Source organism: Sinohyriopsis cumingii, chromosome 12 (genome assembly GCF_028554795.1).
Source record: "Sinohyriopsis cumingii isolate HCF-2022 chromosome 12, ASM2855479v2, whole genome shotgun sequence".
Lineage (NCBI taxonomy): Eukaryota > Metazoa > Mollusca > Bivalvia > Unionida > Unionidae > Sinohyriopsis > Sinohyriopsis cumingii.
In genome coordinates this window covers 1461811-1477557 of record NC_142972.1, presented here as the reverse complement: position 1 = coordinate 1477557, position 15747 = coordinate 1461811, and the positions used below count along the sequence as shown (strand labels likewise).

The 15747-nt window shown below is 39.2% G+C and overlaps 1 protein-coding gene across 2 annotated transcripts in view; it reads right to left on the bottom strand.

Annotated features, from left to right (window-relative positions):
- Positions 1 to 97: 97 nt before the first annotated feature.
- The window catches only part of LOC149785911 (retinol dehydrogenase 14-like), a 44395-nt gene continuing 28745 nt past the window's right edge, over positions 98 to 15747 (bottom strand). For both annotated transcript variants that reach the window (XM_089976140.1, XM_089976141.1), the window contains exons 6-8: positions 6062 to 6212; positions 2250 to 2379; positions 98 to 539 (exon numbers count right to left, since the gene is read on the bottom strand). In XM_089976140.1, the coding sequence (XP_089832266.1) occupies positions 437 to 539; positions 2250 to 2379; positions 6062 to 6212 (384 nt within the window). In that variant the 3' untranslated portion in view covers positions 98 to 436. The remainder of the gene's footprint in view (positions 540 to 2249; positions 2380 to 6061; positions 6213 to 15747) is intronic.

The following is a 15747-nucleotide window of genomic DNA, read 5'->3' as shown; positions in this document are numbered from 1 at the left end:
AATTTGTAATATCGGTATAACATAATGGCTAATTGAATTTCACAAAAGTTTTGTAACTCTATTTTTCTAAAAGAAAGTGAATAATTCAAATGTCATGTTCAATTTCATATTATTTAATTTATTAAATTGTTATCTTTTACAAACGGGGGATCGCGTTGTTCTATTTTATCTCTCTGCTCAGATCTATGTTGTTCCATCCATTAATTTCATATTTTATTTATTGTTTACTCGATCTGGGCATTACCACCGTTGTCGATCATCTCCTAGACAACGATAACAAAAAGCATATATTGACATAGCTCCATAAGATCAACATTACATAAGCCCTCTTCTGTTGGAATTTGTAAGTAGTTGAAGGCATTTCGATGATACTACATAAAAAAAGGCTGAAGAAATGATTTTCAACCATTTAGTTTCACGTGGGTATGTGCTGATGTCATCCATTCTTTCCTTCCAGACCTTGTAACACGTCTGTGGGCAGGTGGTTCTTCAGTAGTTCCAATGTATGCCTCCAGAGGGCAGTTTGGTACTCCTCATTCCTAGAAGAGGAAATTTATCTGCCTTTTATGGGGGAACAATTACGATTGAAAGATTATGCAAATACATAAGAAATAACTTTAAATATTAAAATAGTATAAGAGTAAGAAAGAAAGAATAATAGAATTTCTTCATGTGAATAGAAGAAGATCGTTTATTTCAAGACAGCTATAAATATAAATAATAGTGTCAGGTGGATGAACCAAAATGATGGAAGGTAGAGTAATATAATTCACTTATATGGGAAACAGGTTTATATACTTATATGTTATATCAGGTCCAAAAGTATCGAGTACTTCGAATTAGTTACAATGTTATTCCGAATTATATCCTGTCATGTACTCGTGTATCAACAGTAAAGAATAAACACTATGATATAATTCCAAAATGTTTTTAAATGAATTCAGAGTATTTCTGTGATAGCTCTTATTCCATTTAATTGAAATATTTCAAGCACTGTAATTCCAAGGAATGATTACATTAAATAAATGAATCCTCTCAATGAATAATTTTCAAGATTGGTGTTACATACTAAGAATACCTAATTGAATATAATAATTCTCTTATTACTAAAACGGAATAGATTGCGTCGTATATTCAAAATTTCAGTGGTAAACTGGTTCACGGTATACATTCTTCTTTGTGAAAAACAAAATAGTATTTGGAGTCAATGTGCGGAAAGATTCTTTTTTTTTAAATTTTCTAACCGTAAGCGATAATTTGTATGAGTATAAAACGCCGTGAACATTAGTTAATCCAGCTGGTGGCAAATGTTACTAAACGTTCCTGTAATAATGAGGTATTTAATACGGAGAAAGCTGAAGCGTTTATCTATTCCAGTTGCATTAGCTTATATCTCAGTCTGGACAAGAGGACTGTTTTGTTTGACCATGCTGTTCTTCTTTAGCTGTCGCAGTACAGCCGAGACAGAGTTGCTATCGGCGTTTTATTGGACATTGGATGTTACAAGAAGCAAGTAAATAATGTGTACTAACTTTCATGTATGTTTCTAATCTTTTTCTAAATGCAATTATGGAGGAAAAAATCTTTGATCCGTACTCAGCAATATTAGTTTACTCAGTAAAAGGCAATGTAGGCCTGTTTAGTGACCTATTTATTGGAGGTTGCAATAGCCACAATTGCAACACCCATCTTCACATCCAGTCAAACGATGACATCTCAGGACTTGTTGCAGACATTTTTAATGTGCTTGCAGTGATATCAAAAATATTAATATATACTTTGGTAAGTTTTGCCATATGTTGTAGTCTCCTTGCAAGTAAGAGGTAATTGTCTCTAACACACACACACACACACACACACACACACACACACACACTATATATATATATATATATATATATATATATATATATATATATATATATATATATATATATATATATATATATATATATATATATATTAGGCTTTAATTCATTATATATGATAATACAATTCTATAAATGATTTTCATGATAACAATGACCTTCAACATTCATGAATTTCAGTGAGTATTTAGATATGACAATATTTTGCTGACACCTTTGTATATTGTCCTTTCACTTTTCAAAAGCCGTTATCAATTTTAGTTTTTCTAACCCTGTGACGTAATAACATTCATCATTTTGGCTTTCTGAACTCTTACTTGCTTCTGTTCCCAGTGAATTTAAAATGACCATACATGAACAATGAATTCAAGATGACCATACCTGGACTGTGCGGCAGGCGTAGCTTCTTTACAGCTCTCGAAATAGATGCCGCTTTTTCCTTTCCACTTCGGATTGACTGCCGCATCTATTGTGGTCTTCGCACCTTCAAATGGTGTCCTTGTAAAAGCACCTTTACAAATCGGTTTATGAATATATAAAGAAAGATTAGTTTCGGTTTTAATTTATATAAATGGTCTTGCAAGAAAAAAAAGGATAGAAAGAAACTGTTTATCTTCTAAATATAAAAAGGAACAAAAGGAATCGGTTAAACATTTGCCGAGTCCATCCTTTTGACTGACCATATTTGTAAGAATGATAGATTTCAACCCCTACCCCACCCCTCTTCAGTAGGGTATTGCACTTAACCAATTGAATCTCATCGAAGAAATTAAAAAAAGAAAATAGCTTAAGAACTTAAGGCACCAAATTCTGACCCCAGTTGCCACGAAACCCATAGCCGTTGGTCACCAAAATCTACCGGAAGCTGCATGAAAGTTACGGATGAAAACATGATGACCGGGAGTTTATTTATTGTTATGAAACCATAATTACAGGTTTAGCTAAAGTGGTATTGACCTCTAAAATGTTGACTTTCAAATCAATGAGAAGCTACCATCTCCAAACTGTTATTCACCGCTGGATGGAACATGACAGGATAAAACTGGAGTTAGGATATGGAAACAGTAAGCACAATTTAAATTACATTGATCTTGACATTTGACTCACATCAAGAGAGCATTGTCTTTAAGTGCAGTACAGATTAACAAAAAAAAAAAAAAAAAAAAAAAACAACAACAACAAACAAACAACAACTAAATGCAGGAAACTTAAATTTTCTTACATCAATATGGCTCGTTCCCTACGGAACAGTCCATACATGAGGTTTACACCAAAGTAAACTCGATTTTTCGCACCAAAAAAGCCTCTTGTATGTGGATGAACATATAGACGCTACCTTATTACCTGTCTGTTCATATTGGTGTATATTAATTATCAAACTTATTACTGTCATTTCCATACAATGATAAACTTTCTAATACATGTTTAAGACGGATGGAATATGCATAAAATAAATTTCATCAATACATACTATAACTGTTATACTGAAAAAGAAACGAAAGGAAAGAATAAAAGATGACGCAGGAGAGAAGAATCCAGATCCTATGTATTAGACGTTGGAAAATTGTTAGTTATTTTGGGGCTTGAACCGTTTAGTAATTTTAATATATTTTTCCAATACAAAACCTATAATTTAATTGTGCCCCTTCTTTAGGTTGGGACTTCTCTTACGAAATTGCAGGATGAACACCTCCAATTGAAGATCGTATCTTGAAAGCATATCATCAAGGTCACTTTCAAGGTCACTTTCAGTTAAATATATAATATGAAGTTCGTCCAAAAGGTCAGAGTTAGTAAACGAAATTTTCTTTATCAGGCCTCCATTCTTAAGACTGAACAATTTAATTTCATTCATCTCAAGTTGCCAGTTCTCGGATATTTTTATATTGTTCCGACTTGCGTTAAAAGTTAAATTAATACTAATGTCATTACAATGTTATTCTTGGGACTTACATATTGCTGGCATACAAGAAATAGAAAGATTGAACCGCATAAAGGTTTTACAGTCTTCCCTACTATGTGAACATGTGTTACAATAAAACCGACATATAGCCGCTCGGTATTGTACAATATCAAAGACCAGTTCAACGTTAACCAGTAATATCAACACCAGAGGCCTTCGATCTCGTTTCCAAGTCGAATGTTTGGGCAATGGTAGATGGAGGATAGAAAGTAGAATTGGTTTTTTTTAGTTAAAAGATGAGAAAAACTGAATATACATGAGAGTGAACAGAAACGTTTATGTGAATGCTTTTTGAATACACGTTGTTTCTAGATTATATGATTGGTGATAATGCTGAGCAGTCCGGAGTCTTTTTTCACTTTCGTATACATAATATTTTATAACTTACGGCTAAATTCAACTCCTAAAGAATAAATATTTGTTCAAAAATATACAAAGACTGCTACCAGATATCTTTTGCAGTTCAGTTGCAGACTTTGGCCGGTTTACTTTTCAGAAAACACCATGGATGCAAGACTTCTCTGCAGTCCATTATGATGTAGAAAAAGTCCTGATGAATATGCTCTGCACGGACTTTACATAACATCAACACAAAAAAGGACCTTCGTAACCCCACAAAAAGCTTATTGAAAAAATTAATCGGTCAACTATCTATAGCCGTGCCACAAATTAGAGATCTTTCACTGTTATTACTAGTACTGCGTATGTATGAACTCTCTAATGAAAACACGATCTGTACAATGTGCGCTTGGTGTTAGCGGATTCATTGACATACTAATTTTGTTGTACGAAAATGTATTCATTTGGAGAGTCTTATCGTAAATTACAAGGGTTTATGGTTCATTTCTAATAAGTGGGCATATTTTAGTAAGAAACTATTGTAAAAGCATGTAATATAACTTTTGGATATAATCTGATTATATCTGATTTTGATTAAAGAACGGGAAAAGATAAATAAATTGAAAGACACAAGTTTCAGAAATATAAAATCCAAGAAGACAGTGTCAAATTTGTAACATTTCATCCTGGTCAATAAAATCCCTCGATCATCTACACCATAGCAATTTGTGCCTGATAATATATTTATACCATATACACTTTGTTAAGTCCTCAGTTCTTAAAATGACATGGTATAAATGCTTTGTGTAGAAATGATACATTATAAATGCTTTATGTAGAAATGACATAGTATAAACGCTTTGTGTAGAAATTACACGTTATAAATGATATGTGTAGAAATGACATGGTATAAATGCTTTGTGTAGAAATGACATGGTATAAATGCTTTGTGTATAAATGACATGTTATAAATGCTTTGTGTAGAAATGACAATGTATAAATGCTTTGTGGTCAAATTACATGGTATACATGCTTTGTGGACAAAAGACGGGGTATAAAAATGCTTGTGGAGAAATGACATGGTATAAATATCTTGTAAGAAATGACATGGTAAAAATGATATGTGTAGAAATTATAAGGTAAAAATGTTTTGTGTAGAAATCACATGGAATAAATACCTTATGTAGGAATGACATGGTATAAATGCTCTGTGTAGAAATGACATGGTATAAATGTATTGTGTAGAAATTATATGATATAAATACCTTCTGGAGAAATGATATGGTATAAATACCTTGTGGAGAAATAACATGGCATAAATGCTTTGTGGAGAAATGGCATGGTATAAGTGCTCTGTGGAGCAATGGCATGGTATAAATGCGTTGTCTAGAAATTATATGGTATAAATGCTTTGTGTAGAAATGACGCGGAATAAATACCTTGTGGAGAAATGACATGGTATAAATGCTTTGTGTAGAAATGACTTGGTATAAATGTTCTGAGGAGAAATGAGATGGTATAAATGGTTTGAGGAGAAATGACATGGTATAAATGATTTGTGTAGAAACGACTTTGTGTAGAAATGACATGGTATAAATGCTTTGTGTAGAAATAATATGGTATAAATGCTTTGTGTAGAAATAATATGGTATAAATGCTTTGTGTAGAAATAATATGGTATAGATGCTTTGTGGAGATATGACACGGCATAAATGCTTTGTGGAGAAATGGCATGGTATAAATGCCTTGTGGAAGAATGACACGGTGTAATTGCTGTGTCGAAAAATGACAGTGTATAAATGGTGTGGAAAAGTGATGTGGTATAAATGCTGTGTAGAAAAAAGAAGATGCCTTTAAAAATGTGTTTTGGGAAGAATATTTTGTTTCTTACCACTCCAAACGCATTTGCCAATACAGTTCCAGCAGCAGTTCCTTTCCTGAATATAGCGTGAGAATTCTGTTTTCACCACTCCAGGGTGAAGAGAAGTGATGGTAACGTTCGATCCCTGCAGTCTCTGATTCATGCTGAACATCTGCATCACCTGAAAACATGAGAACATATTATATTTTATCATTCAAAGTGTTTCATCAGTACTCATCATTTTTAGCGCACTGTTTTGTATCCCTTATGAAAATCCAGATTTTAAAGTAAATGACAAGATTCTTTTACCCCTCCCTCTCAGCCTTTCGTGTCAAAAGATATTTAATGAATAAGCACTATTCACTTTTCGTGGATATATTTCTCCTCATTATAATCTAAATTAGGAAGCCAGGTGGATATATTTCTCCTCATTATAATCTAAATTAGGAAGCCAGGTAAGTAGTGAATGGGGGCACCCTACCGACAATGGGAATTACCATTAAAAACACCCCTGGGGCACTCTACCGACAATGGAAATTTAACATGGCGAAAAATCGTGGGGCACTCTACCGACAAGGGGAATTTAACATGGGGAATAGAGTTTGGGCTTGTTTAGGGACAAGGGGAATTTAACATTGGATTTTTTAAATTTTAAAAAAAATTTTTTTTTAAAAAGGGGTAGGCAATTCAAAAGGCTATCTCTTTTCGAGAAATATGGCTGGCCCTGAAAAGGGCCTTTGGGTTTTCTTCTTCTAATTTCTTCTTTTCCTCCACCAAGTTCTTATTTTATCTCCTACACTCTTCTTCTCTTTCTTTTTTTTCTTCTCCTCTTCTTTCTTCTTCTCTTCCTCCTCTTCTTTCTTCCTCTTTTCATTTTCTTCTTCTTTTTCAATTTTTTCATTCCATTCTCTCATCCTTATCCTTTCCTCTTCATCCTCCTTTTCCTCCTTGATTTCTTTCAACAGATCACTAATGATTACCTTCATTTTTCTTAAATTATTTATCTCCATCTTCACTCTATGGGGACTATATGAGTAGTGATCCTAGTTTAGGTTAACCAACATTTGCTCAAACATTCCTAAATTGTCCATGACGTTTTGCAATTTTTCCATTTTGTTAAGGTGGTTTGACGCCATCTTCTTTGTATTCTTTGCAGAATGGTTTGAACAACTAATACTGTGGGTTCTTATACGAAAAGCGCGAACGTGAAGGAAAACATCCCCCTAAAAACATAAAATTCATCTTACCTAGATGATGACCCAACATCGTGCGGACGTGAAGGAAAACATCCCCCTACTTTCTCATTTCATATAATATAACCCTAACTATACTCTCCACATTTGCTAAAAAAACCCATAATCTACTATTCACACAAACATACCTGAGTTCTTACAAACACAAACACACAAACACATACCCTCACAATATCTTAAGAAAGAGTTAGTGTTTATTTTCACACTACTCTACCTACACACATTGGCAAATTAATAGTTATTTCTTTTCTAGAGTATTGGGTAGCCCTGAAAAGGGCTGTTTTGTTTGGAACTTCATGGACACCTGGTTAATGGTGGCACCTTCCAGGCCTGGCACCACATACACATCTTATCCCCCAGTTACTTTTTACCTTTTGGGGGGAGAGAGCAGAGGCAGGATATGTCGCTTCAGAATCCCAATTTTCACTCTCTGGGATTCTGAAATTTTTTCTTCTCTCCTTTTCCTCCTCCTCCTCTTCTTTATATCTTCTCTCCTCCTCTTCTTTTTTTCTTCTTTCCTCCTCTCTTATCCTTCCCTCCTCGACAATGGCTTCAGCGGCCAGTTCATTTAATATGCGCCTGGCATATTCCAGATGCACATGAAGTTCCAACAGTTTCTCCAGTCTCGTGTTCATTTTTGGTGTTGATCAATCAACAAGGGTAGCTGGACTGCCGAACGAGTTTCAATTTATACTGAAAGCGCGGACGTGAAGGAAAACATCCCCCTAAAAACATAAAATTCATCTTACTTAGATCATGACCAAAAAAAACAACAACGCGCGGACCTAAAAGAAACACTCACTCACTTTTTTATGCTACCCATCACTTCAATAGACTATCCACATACGCAAAGCAATCCAATCTAACCCCAAATTTACACCTCAAACAGCCCAAAAAACAAACATCTTTTTAATCTACTATCCACACCATCCCACTTTATCACTTACAAACACAAACTCAAACACACAAACACATACCCTCACATTTTTTAAGAAAGAGTTAGTGTTTATTTTCACACTACTCTACCTACACACATTGGCAAATCGATCGTTATTTCTTTTCTAGAGTATTGGGTAGCCCTGAAAAGGGCTGTTTTTTTTTTTTTTTGTTTTGCTATGGCATTCTTTTTTAGTTTCTAAGAATGCGATGTCCTCTGAGGATAGACTTTCTGGCGATAGGTCTGCTTCTTCGGAAAGAGAAGAAGAATTCTTTGGTGTCGATACGACAATCGACAAAGCCTCTGTCAGCTTCAGGTTGCTGCTGCTGCTGTTGTTGCTGCTGTTGCTGCTGTCTCTGAAGTCTGTACTTCTCTGTCCATTCTTCTTTCTCCCTGTTCATTTCTTCTCGGAAGAGTTCTTCTATCAGGTCTTCAGTGATTTTTAACATTCTCACATTCTCTATTTCTTCTGGCTTCGGTATCAGACTGTGTCTGACCCTATGCAGATTCACGTAGGCTTCGTTGAGCTTAGCTAGTTTGGAGCACATCTTCTTAGGAGGATGAGTCGACAATGGATGGCTAGACTGGGAACAACCCGGTTCTTAAAGTTAAAGCGCGGACGTGAAGGAAAACATCCCCCACACGGTTTTCGAGTCGCAACGTTCAGTGAGTGTCATGAGAGGGATAGTAAGAAATGAAAGAGCATCAATCCAACATTCTTATAGCTAAACAAAAGACAAAGGCATTTTTTTTCCAAACACAACATTTTTTATTCAAAAATCACTTAACACTAAACAACAACTCTAACATTTTTTAACAATAATCCAACACTATAACATCAAACAATTTTTTTCAAATCACAAACATTTTTCTCAATGGACAATCTACTTTGAACAGGGCTGACAACGTTGTGAATGAAATTGTGATTTCCACTGTTGGAAATCATTAGGCCATTGATGGACACTACGTTTCCTAGCTTGAGACAAAAGATAAGCATAATGGTCACAAAACCATCGATCTACTTTCACATCGTTTCTAGCAGAAGAACGAGGATCGAAATGAGTCACTAAATGTTCTAAGGAATAGCCCAGGCTGCGATGATGCAGAAAATACACACAGTACTGTCCACACACCAAGGAATCTGTGCCTTGTAATTTCACGTTATTGAATCGGGTGGTTTGAGCATTTCTTCTCATAAAGTCGATGATATCGTCTTCCAAAGGGGGCAATCCGTACGAATCGAAATATTCCACACATCCTTCTTGAGGAAAGTAGACGGCTACCCAGTGGGTTCCTGGGAGATGACTGTCGTCCGTGTTGATCACGTAAGCTTGATGGTCTTTAGGTTTGCGATGAGGGAGTTCATCTTTAGCACAGACGACGGGATTCCAAGAAGCCGTATACGAACTGTGGTTCAAAAGGTAATAAAGTTCCCAGGTATCCATTGTTTTGTGTTTTCTTCTTCACAGGTAATAATAAGTCGTCAATTCGATCCTGACTTTTTGCTTGAAAATGTCTGACGAATAAACGGTTATTCGTTCTGTTTCCTCACTCTGATTCAGGAGAGCTTCGATACGATGGATCTCTTGAGTGGTTAATGGTGGACAAGAATGTTCACGCAAGTCTTTATACCACTGGTGCAACACGTCTTTGTTCGAGATGAGACTCCAAGCTTCGTCCAGATACTCGTATAGTTTTTCTTCTTGACTCAACATTAGGCATTTATCGTGTTGAATTTGACTGGGATGATCGTTTTGACATCCATAGCTATTTTTCTTGATCAATTCCGTCATTTTGTCGACCAAGTGTTTGGCAAAACAGGAGACTAAATGGGCTTCTTGTTCTGGCCATCTCGACTTCATCATGATCACTTCTTCTTCCACAGTCTCCTCACATTTCATGTCCAAAGTTTCTCCACTAGGTAAAGAGGGATAACAGTCTTCCATGGCTTCTAGTAATCTAGAATGACTTCTCTCAAACTGTTGATTTCTATCGTATTGTCGAATTCTGCATACAGGATGACGTTCACTGTGTGTTCTGCACGTAAAGCTTCTGCAAACTGAATTTCCACACGAATCTGGCCAGATTTTATAGGGTGGAAATGTCCCTCGTCGCTGCCTTGGTCAGGAGTGAAATCGAAAGCCCACAAAGCATAGCCTCCTGCATAATCCTCGTACGTAATACCGTGACTGGTGTTGGTTCCTAACTGTCCCGTGGCTTCGTACAGGGACAAGTACGATCTCAAGTAATTCTTCTCGGGCTCAAATTTAGGCTCGAAAGGTCGGGTACACAAGGTCTTGCCGTCGCGACTGACTTCAATCTTGGACACTTTGTAATGTTGAAACTCAAAAGGATTTTCGTGGTAGGCTCCGTTGAAGGCTGAATTCTTGACGATACCAACAATCAAACGTTTGGGTAACTGTCCTTGGAACAGATGATCTTGGATCATGGATCGCTGTCCAGCAGGAATGGTGAACGTTTTCACTTCCACACGTCGGATCGGATACTTGGCGGTTGTTCTGCTCAACGTCTGACTGATGTCGTTACCTACTTTAGGTAACACTTCTACACGACGCACGTAGAGTCTGGCTTCTTGGATGATGGTTTTGTAAGTGGCATCACGAGCAGCCATCAAATGGAAAGCGGCACTACTGCGATTCAGTCTCAGGCGGACATCCACCCCGTTCAGCAAATACTTTTCTTGTAACCACATGTCCAAATGCAAGCGATCCATCAGTTCTAAACTACGACTTCCAGCAATTTTCGCTCGTCGATCTACAAATCCCTTTGAATGTGAAGCATCCGCAGCAAGTACAATAGTGTTGAACTTAGTCGCTGGGTCAGGTTTCCATACCACGCAAGCATCTAGATGACTGTCCTTGGCGTTTTTTCCATACGTCAAGAGATTCTCCAGGTACGCTCGGTAAGGGTAAGTATCCATGCTGCTGCTGACTAGTTTGTTATTCAAGTACAAGTCCACTTCGCTAAACAAGGAATGCATGAAATTGTTGACGGGAGCTACTGCATCATCATCACCTAGGATATCGTTGGGTGGTTCGATCACTTTCACTTTTAAGTATAGGTAACTGCTATTCAGATCGATGTAATCTTCGGGCTGTCCTTTGATTTCGAACTCGATGGGAGCAGAATCGGTCAAAGAGGAGACCGGGTGAAATTCCACCCACTGGGATTCTTGCATCGTCATCATGGTAGGGGGCATGGCAAACAGATCCAGTTCCGTCTTGGAACAAGCGCAAGACTCTCGGTGCATCATTTTTTGTTGCTGTGTTTCAATAATCGAAAACGTCTAAGTCTCGAACGGTTCTTCTTTTCTTGGCCTTTCTAGCTTGAAGTCTGGTGAAAGGGTGTTTTCTGCGTCGTCTCTTTCTGCCTTGTCCTTGCTGAATGCTTGACTCGGTAGCGTGCAGGGCATTTATAGGTGTGTCTCGTCGGCCTAAAATGTCTTTGCCCGTTTGTAGCAAGACATTTTTACCAGCCCTCATGAAGGCTTCTTTAGGGTTTTGTTTGTCGATGATGACATTTTGGAGAAATTCTTTGCCTTGCGTCAGTGCCGCATCTTTCAAGGCGTGCAATCCGCGTGTCACCATCGGTTTCAACACCGGGGCCACCGAACGAAAGGCCGATTTTAACATGTCTCCTAAACCGTGTCCTCGCTGTCGAGCCACCCCTCGGTACACTGGATACATGACTTACTTATGAATCGTGAGAGAACCGTTTTCGAAAATGGAGTTTCACCGTGACTTTTCCTTTGGTGAATGGAATATTTTGCCCCAAATCTCCTTTTATAGTAATGTTGACCGTGTCCAAATACGACTTGCTGACCGGCAAATAGTGAGGATGGACAAATTCGCGGTGGACGTGGTAAGTGTTTCCACCTTCCTCGTCAGCGTTTGCGGCAGAATCCACTTTGAAAGGAATGACACGCAGTAACGGTACGGAGGTGTGTCCCACCACGTTGTATTCCACCACATCAGAGTACACGAACATCAAATTCAGTCCTTGGTTCAGTTCTACCGGGGTACGAAAATACTGGCCAAAAGTATCGTTGTTGTAAATGACGGCTTTTTGGGGTAGTGGTGTTTGTTCTGTTTTCTTCCTCATCTTTATGTCACCGCCCAACATGTCAAACAATTCATCATAAAAATAGAAACCCATGATTTTATCCCCCTCAGGAAATTTCATCAGGAAGCGACGAGCTGTTTTGTGGTATTCCAGGGTGACAGTTTTGTTCTTGACATTCTTAAAAGCTTCCCCAAACACGCCATTAAACCTGGTGGCTATGGTGCTGACCAAATGTTGACCACTAAAATAATAGCCTGGGGGAATGAACAACAGATAGGTGCTCCACTTTGGATTTTCTTTGTTAGGGGTTTTCTTCTCATATTTGCTATGGGTATCCATCCACTGTTGTATTTGTTCGTCATAAACTTCCACATCAAATTTATTATGATTGGGAAGGACATTGAGGACTTGGGTCGGGTGAATCATTTCTACTAAAGCCACTTCCCAATGGGCTTCGTGATCTAAGGGGATGGCCTGAGGTAATTTGGCCGTGTAACAGCACAACGTGTTGTTGGGAAACACCTCCATGGAACTGTCACTGGGTAAGGTTAAGTAAAATTGGTTTTGGTGACTCATAATTCCAGAGTTCTGTGGTTGTCCGAGGGGTTAGTGGACGTCAGAGGTGTGTCTCCGCCCAAAATGGGGTTCTGGTTGTGGATGTTGGAGTGGTGACTGGTACTGGCACTGGACACAACGTTCCCGTTCGAGGAGAATTTCAGGGAGGGATTGGGAAGCAGGTAACCGATGCAACTGCTCAATAAAATGGTCCACAATTGTTTGTCTCCTTGTTGCAAACTCAAATTGGCAATGGCTGCCCCGATGACACAATACACCACGAAGATTTGGCAGAAAAAGACGATTTGCGTTTTAGGCACACGTTCTCCACACCACACCCACAAGGGTTGTTTTTGTAAATCTTGCACAGAAGAACTAGGGGAAGAAGGACTGGTCGACGTAGCTGCGTCTGCTGTGTGAAAGGGCATGATGGTCACTTCTTCTTTTTATAGTCGATGACTTGCGAAGCGTCGATCCAAGAATCGAAACTGGGTGGATATCCTTTCCAACGTACTTTGACTTCTTTGACACGTCGTTTGCCCACTTTACGGGTTCTGCGTTCGAGAATGCTTTCGATGTCGTACACGTCGTTTTCTTTTTTGGTGACACGTTGTAACTCGGGCAAATAAAACGTTCCTTTGAGTACTTCTCCGTTCATGTCTTCCAATTTATAGACGGCAGGATGACGGCCATGTACTCGTCCAGTGACGCGAAACAGTTCGGTCGTCCAGTTAGGTAAGTAACCTTTGTCGAAAGTGCGTTTGGTTTTGCCAATGCGCACCCAATCTCCTACGGTCAACTCTCCACTTTTCTTGGGGACAGCCCTCGTCGGGGACGTACCGAACAGACGCTCAAACACCAGCACTTCGTTGTCGGGAGTCACGTCTTGCGGGGCACGTCCGATGCTTCGATGGTAAGATTGGTTGTACGCTTGCACCAGATGCGGTAAGATGTCGATGTACTTCAGAGTGTGGTGATGCGTAAAATATTTCCACATGCGTTCTTTCAAAGTGCGTTGAAAACGTTCCACGATGCTGGCTTTGGTTTCGGGATTCTCGGTGGTAAAAAAATGAATGTCACGTTTCTTTAATTCTTTTTGGAAAGCTTGGTTCAGAAATTCGGTGCCTTTGTCCGTTTGCCATCGAAGAGGGCGACGACCGCTTTGTTTCAACACCCGTTGCAGGGCTCGCACTAACTCACTGCTCGATTTGGAAGTCAAGGGTACGACCCAGGCAAATTTGGAAAAGACGTCGATGACACAAAACAAATATTTGTAGCCACGATTGTAGCTGGCCAAATGAGAGACATCGGCTAAATCGGCTTGCCATTGATGATCGATGCCTTCCACTCGGGTGCGACTTCTGGCAAACTTGCGTCGAATGGGTTTGTGTAAAGTGTAGGTAGCTTGTTCTTGTAACCATCGTTGCACTTGAGGTAAACGGAGACTTTTCAGTCGAGTTTTGGCAGCACGATACAATTTTTGAACTCCTGCGTAACCTGCAGGATGCGAGGGATCGTAGTAAATGCTGGCTAAGACTTTTTCCATTTTTTTTATTTTTTGTGTGTTGGTGTGTTAATGAGTCACCCACTCTTCGGTGATGCTACTTTGGGTGGGTCGAAAGGGTGGTTTGGAAACGGATTTACGTGTCCGATGGGCTACGGGAGTAGAAGTCGAAGGTAGTGGTGGAGGTGGAGGTGGCAATGGAATGGCTTTGGTTTTCTTTTCTTTTTTCGCTTCTGGTTTCCCTTCTTTCTTTTTCACTTCTGTCGAAGGAGGCGTGGACATCATCTTTTTAACCCAAGCTTTCATTTCTTCTCGTTGGGGTGTGGGGGACGGGGTCAATAAGGATGCTGCAATCTTACTCGAAATGGGAGCTGCTGACGGTGTTTGAAACACTTCGCGCGTCTCTTCTTCCTCAGGTCTTTGTGGGGTAGCATCTCTGGTGACGGTTGGGGATGACAGTAGTGGTGGTGGTAATGATGATGATGGTGCTGGACTTTTCATCAAGGTCTTAAAATCTTTCAGAGTGGGTAAAGCTGTTTCGTCTAAAGCTTTCTGGTGAAAGAGTTGCAGTCTTTGCAAGAGTTGACCGTACTTTTGCGATTTTTCTGTTTCGGACAAATCTTGGCGATCCAGCAAGGATTGCAATTCGTGTTGTAACTGGGACATCTCGTTCAAATTGGGATTGGGAGGTAAATGCGGGGTGCGTTGTTCTTGCCACCGATGGTATTCCATCCATCGTTTGTAAGGCACTAAAGCTAGTTTTCGTCCTTCCATGGGGTTGTCAGGGGTGAATTCTGAGATCTTGGGACTTCCGAAGGCCTTTTTATCTTGCTCCCACCAGTCCTCCCAACATGGTTCCCAAGACTCCTTTCAGTATGGGGCCTAACAAGAGAGGTAAAATGCCTCCACGTTGGACCAACATCTTCTTTTTTTGACGAATGGGAATTTTCTTTTGAACCATTTTCCGAAGAACGTGACGATGTTTGCCTAAGCATTGTTTCTGGTGTTTGGACAAAGGGATCGTGCCTTTCAAAACGTTCAAACAACATTCGCACACGGTATCGATGACCTCTTTGGAGGCCGTTTGAATGAGTTTTTTTCGTAGGGGTGGAGAAGCTTTGGACAGGACAGATAACAGGTCCCCGTGTTTGGCTAAACGTGGTGGTAGTCCTTTCCTTTTCTTTCCTTGGGGTTTTCTGGAGGGTGACATCTTTGAGTCTTTAGGAGCACCTAAAAACACTGATACCCTACTCGGTCACAGGCCTTTTTTATACTGGAACGCGTCGCCACTGATTGTCTTTACGTTTTATCAGTTTGAGGACAGGCATGACACGTCGTGTAGGGGTACGTAACGGACTAAATCGAGCCAGTTCTTGCTTGGACA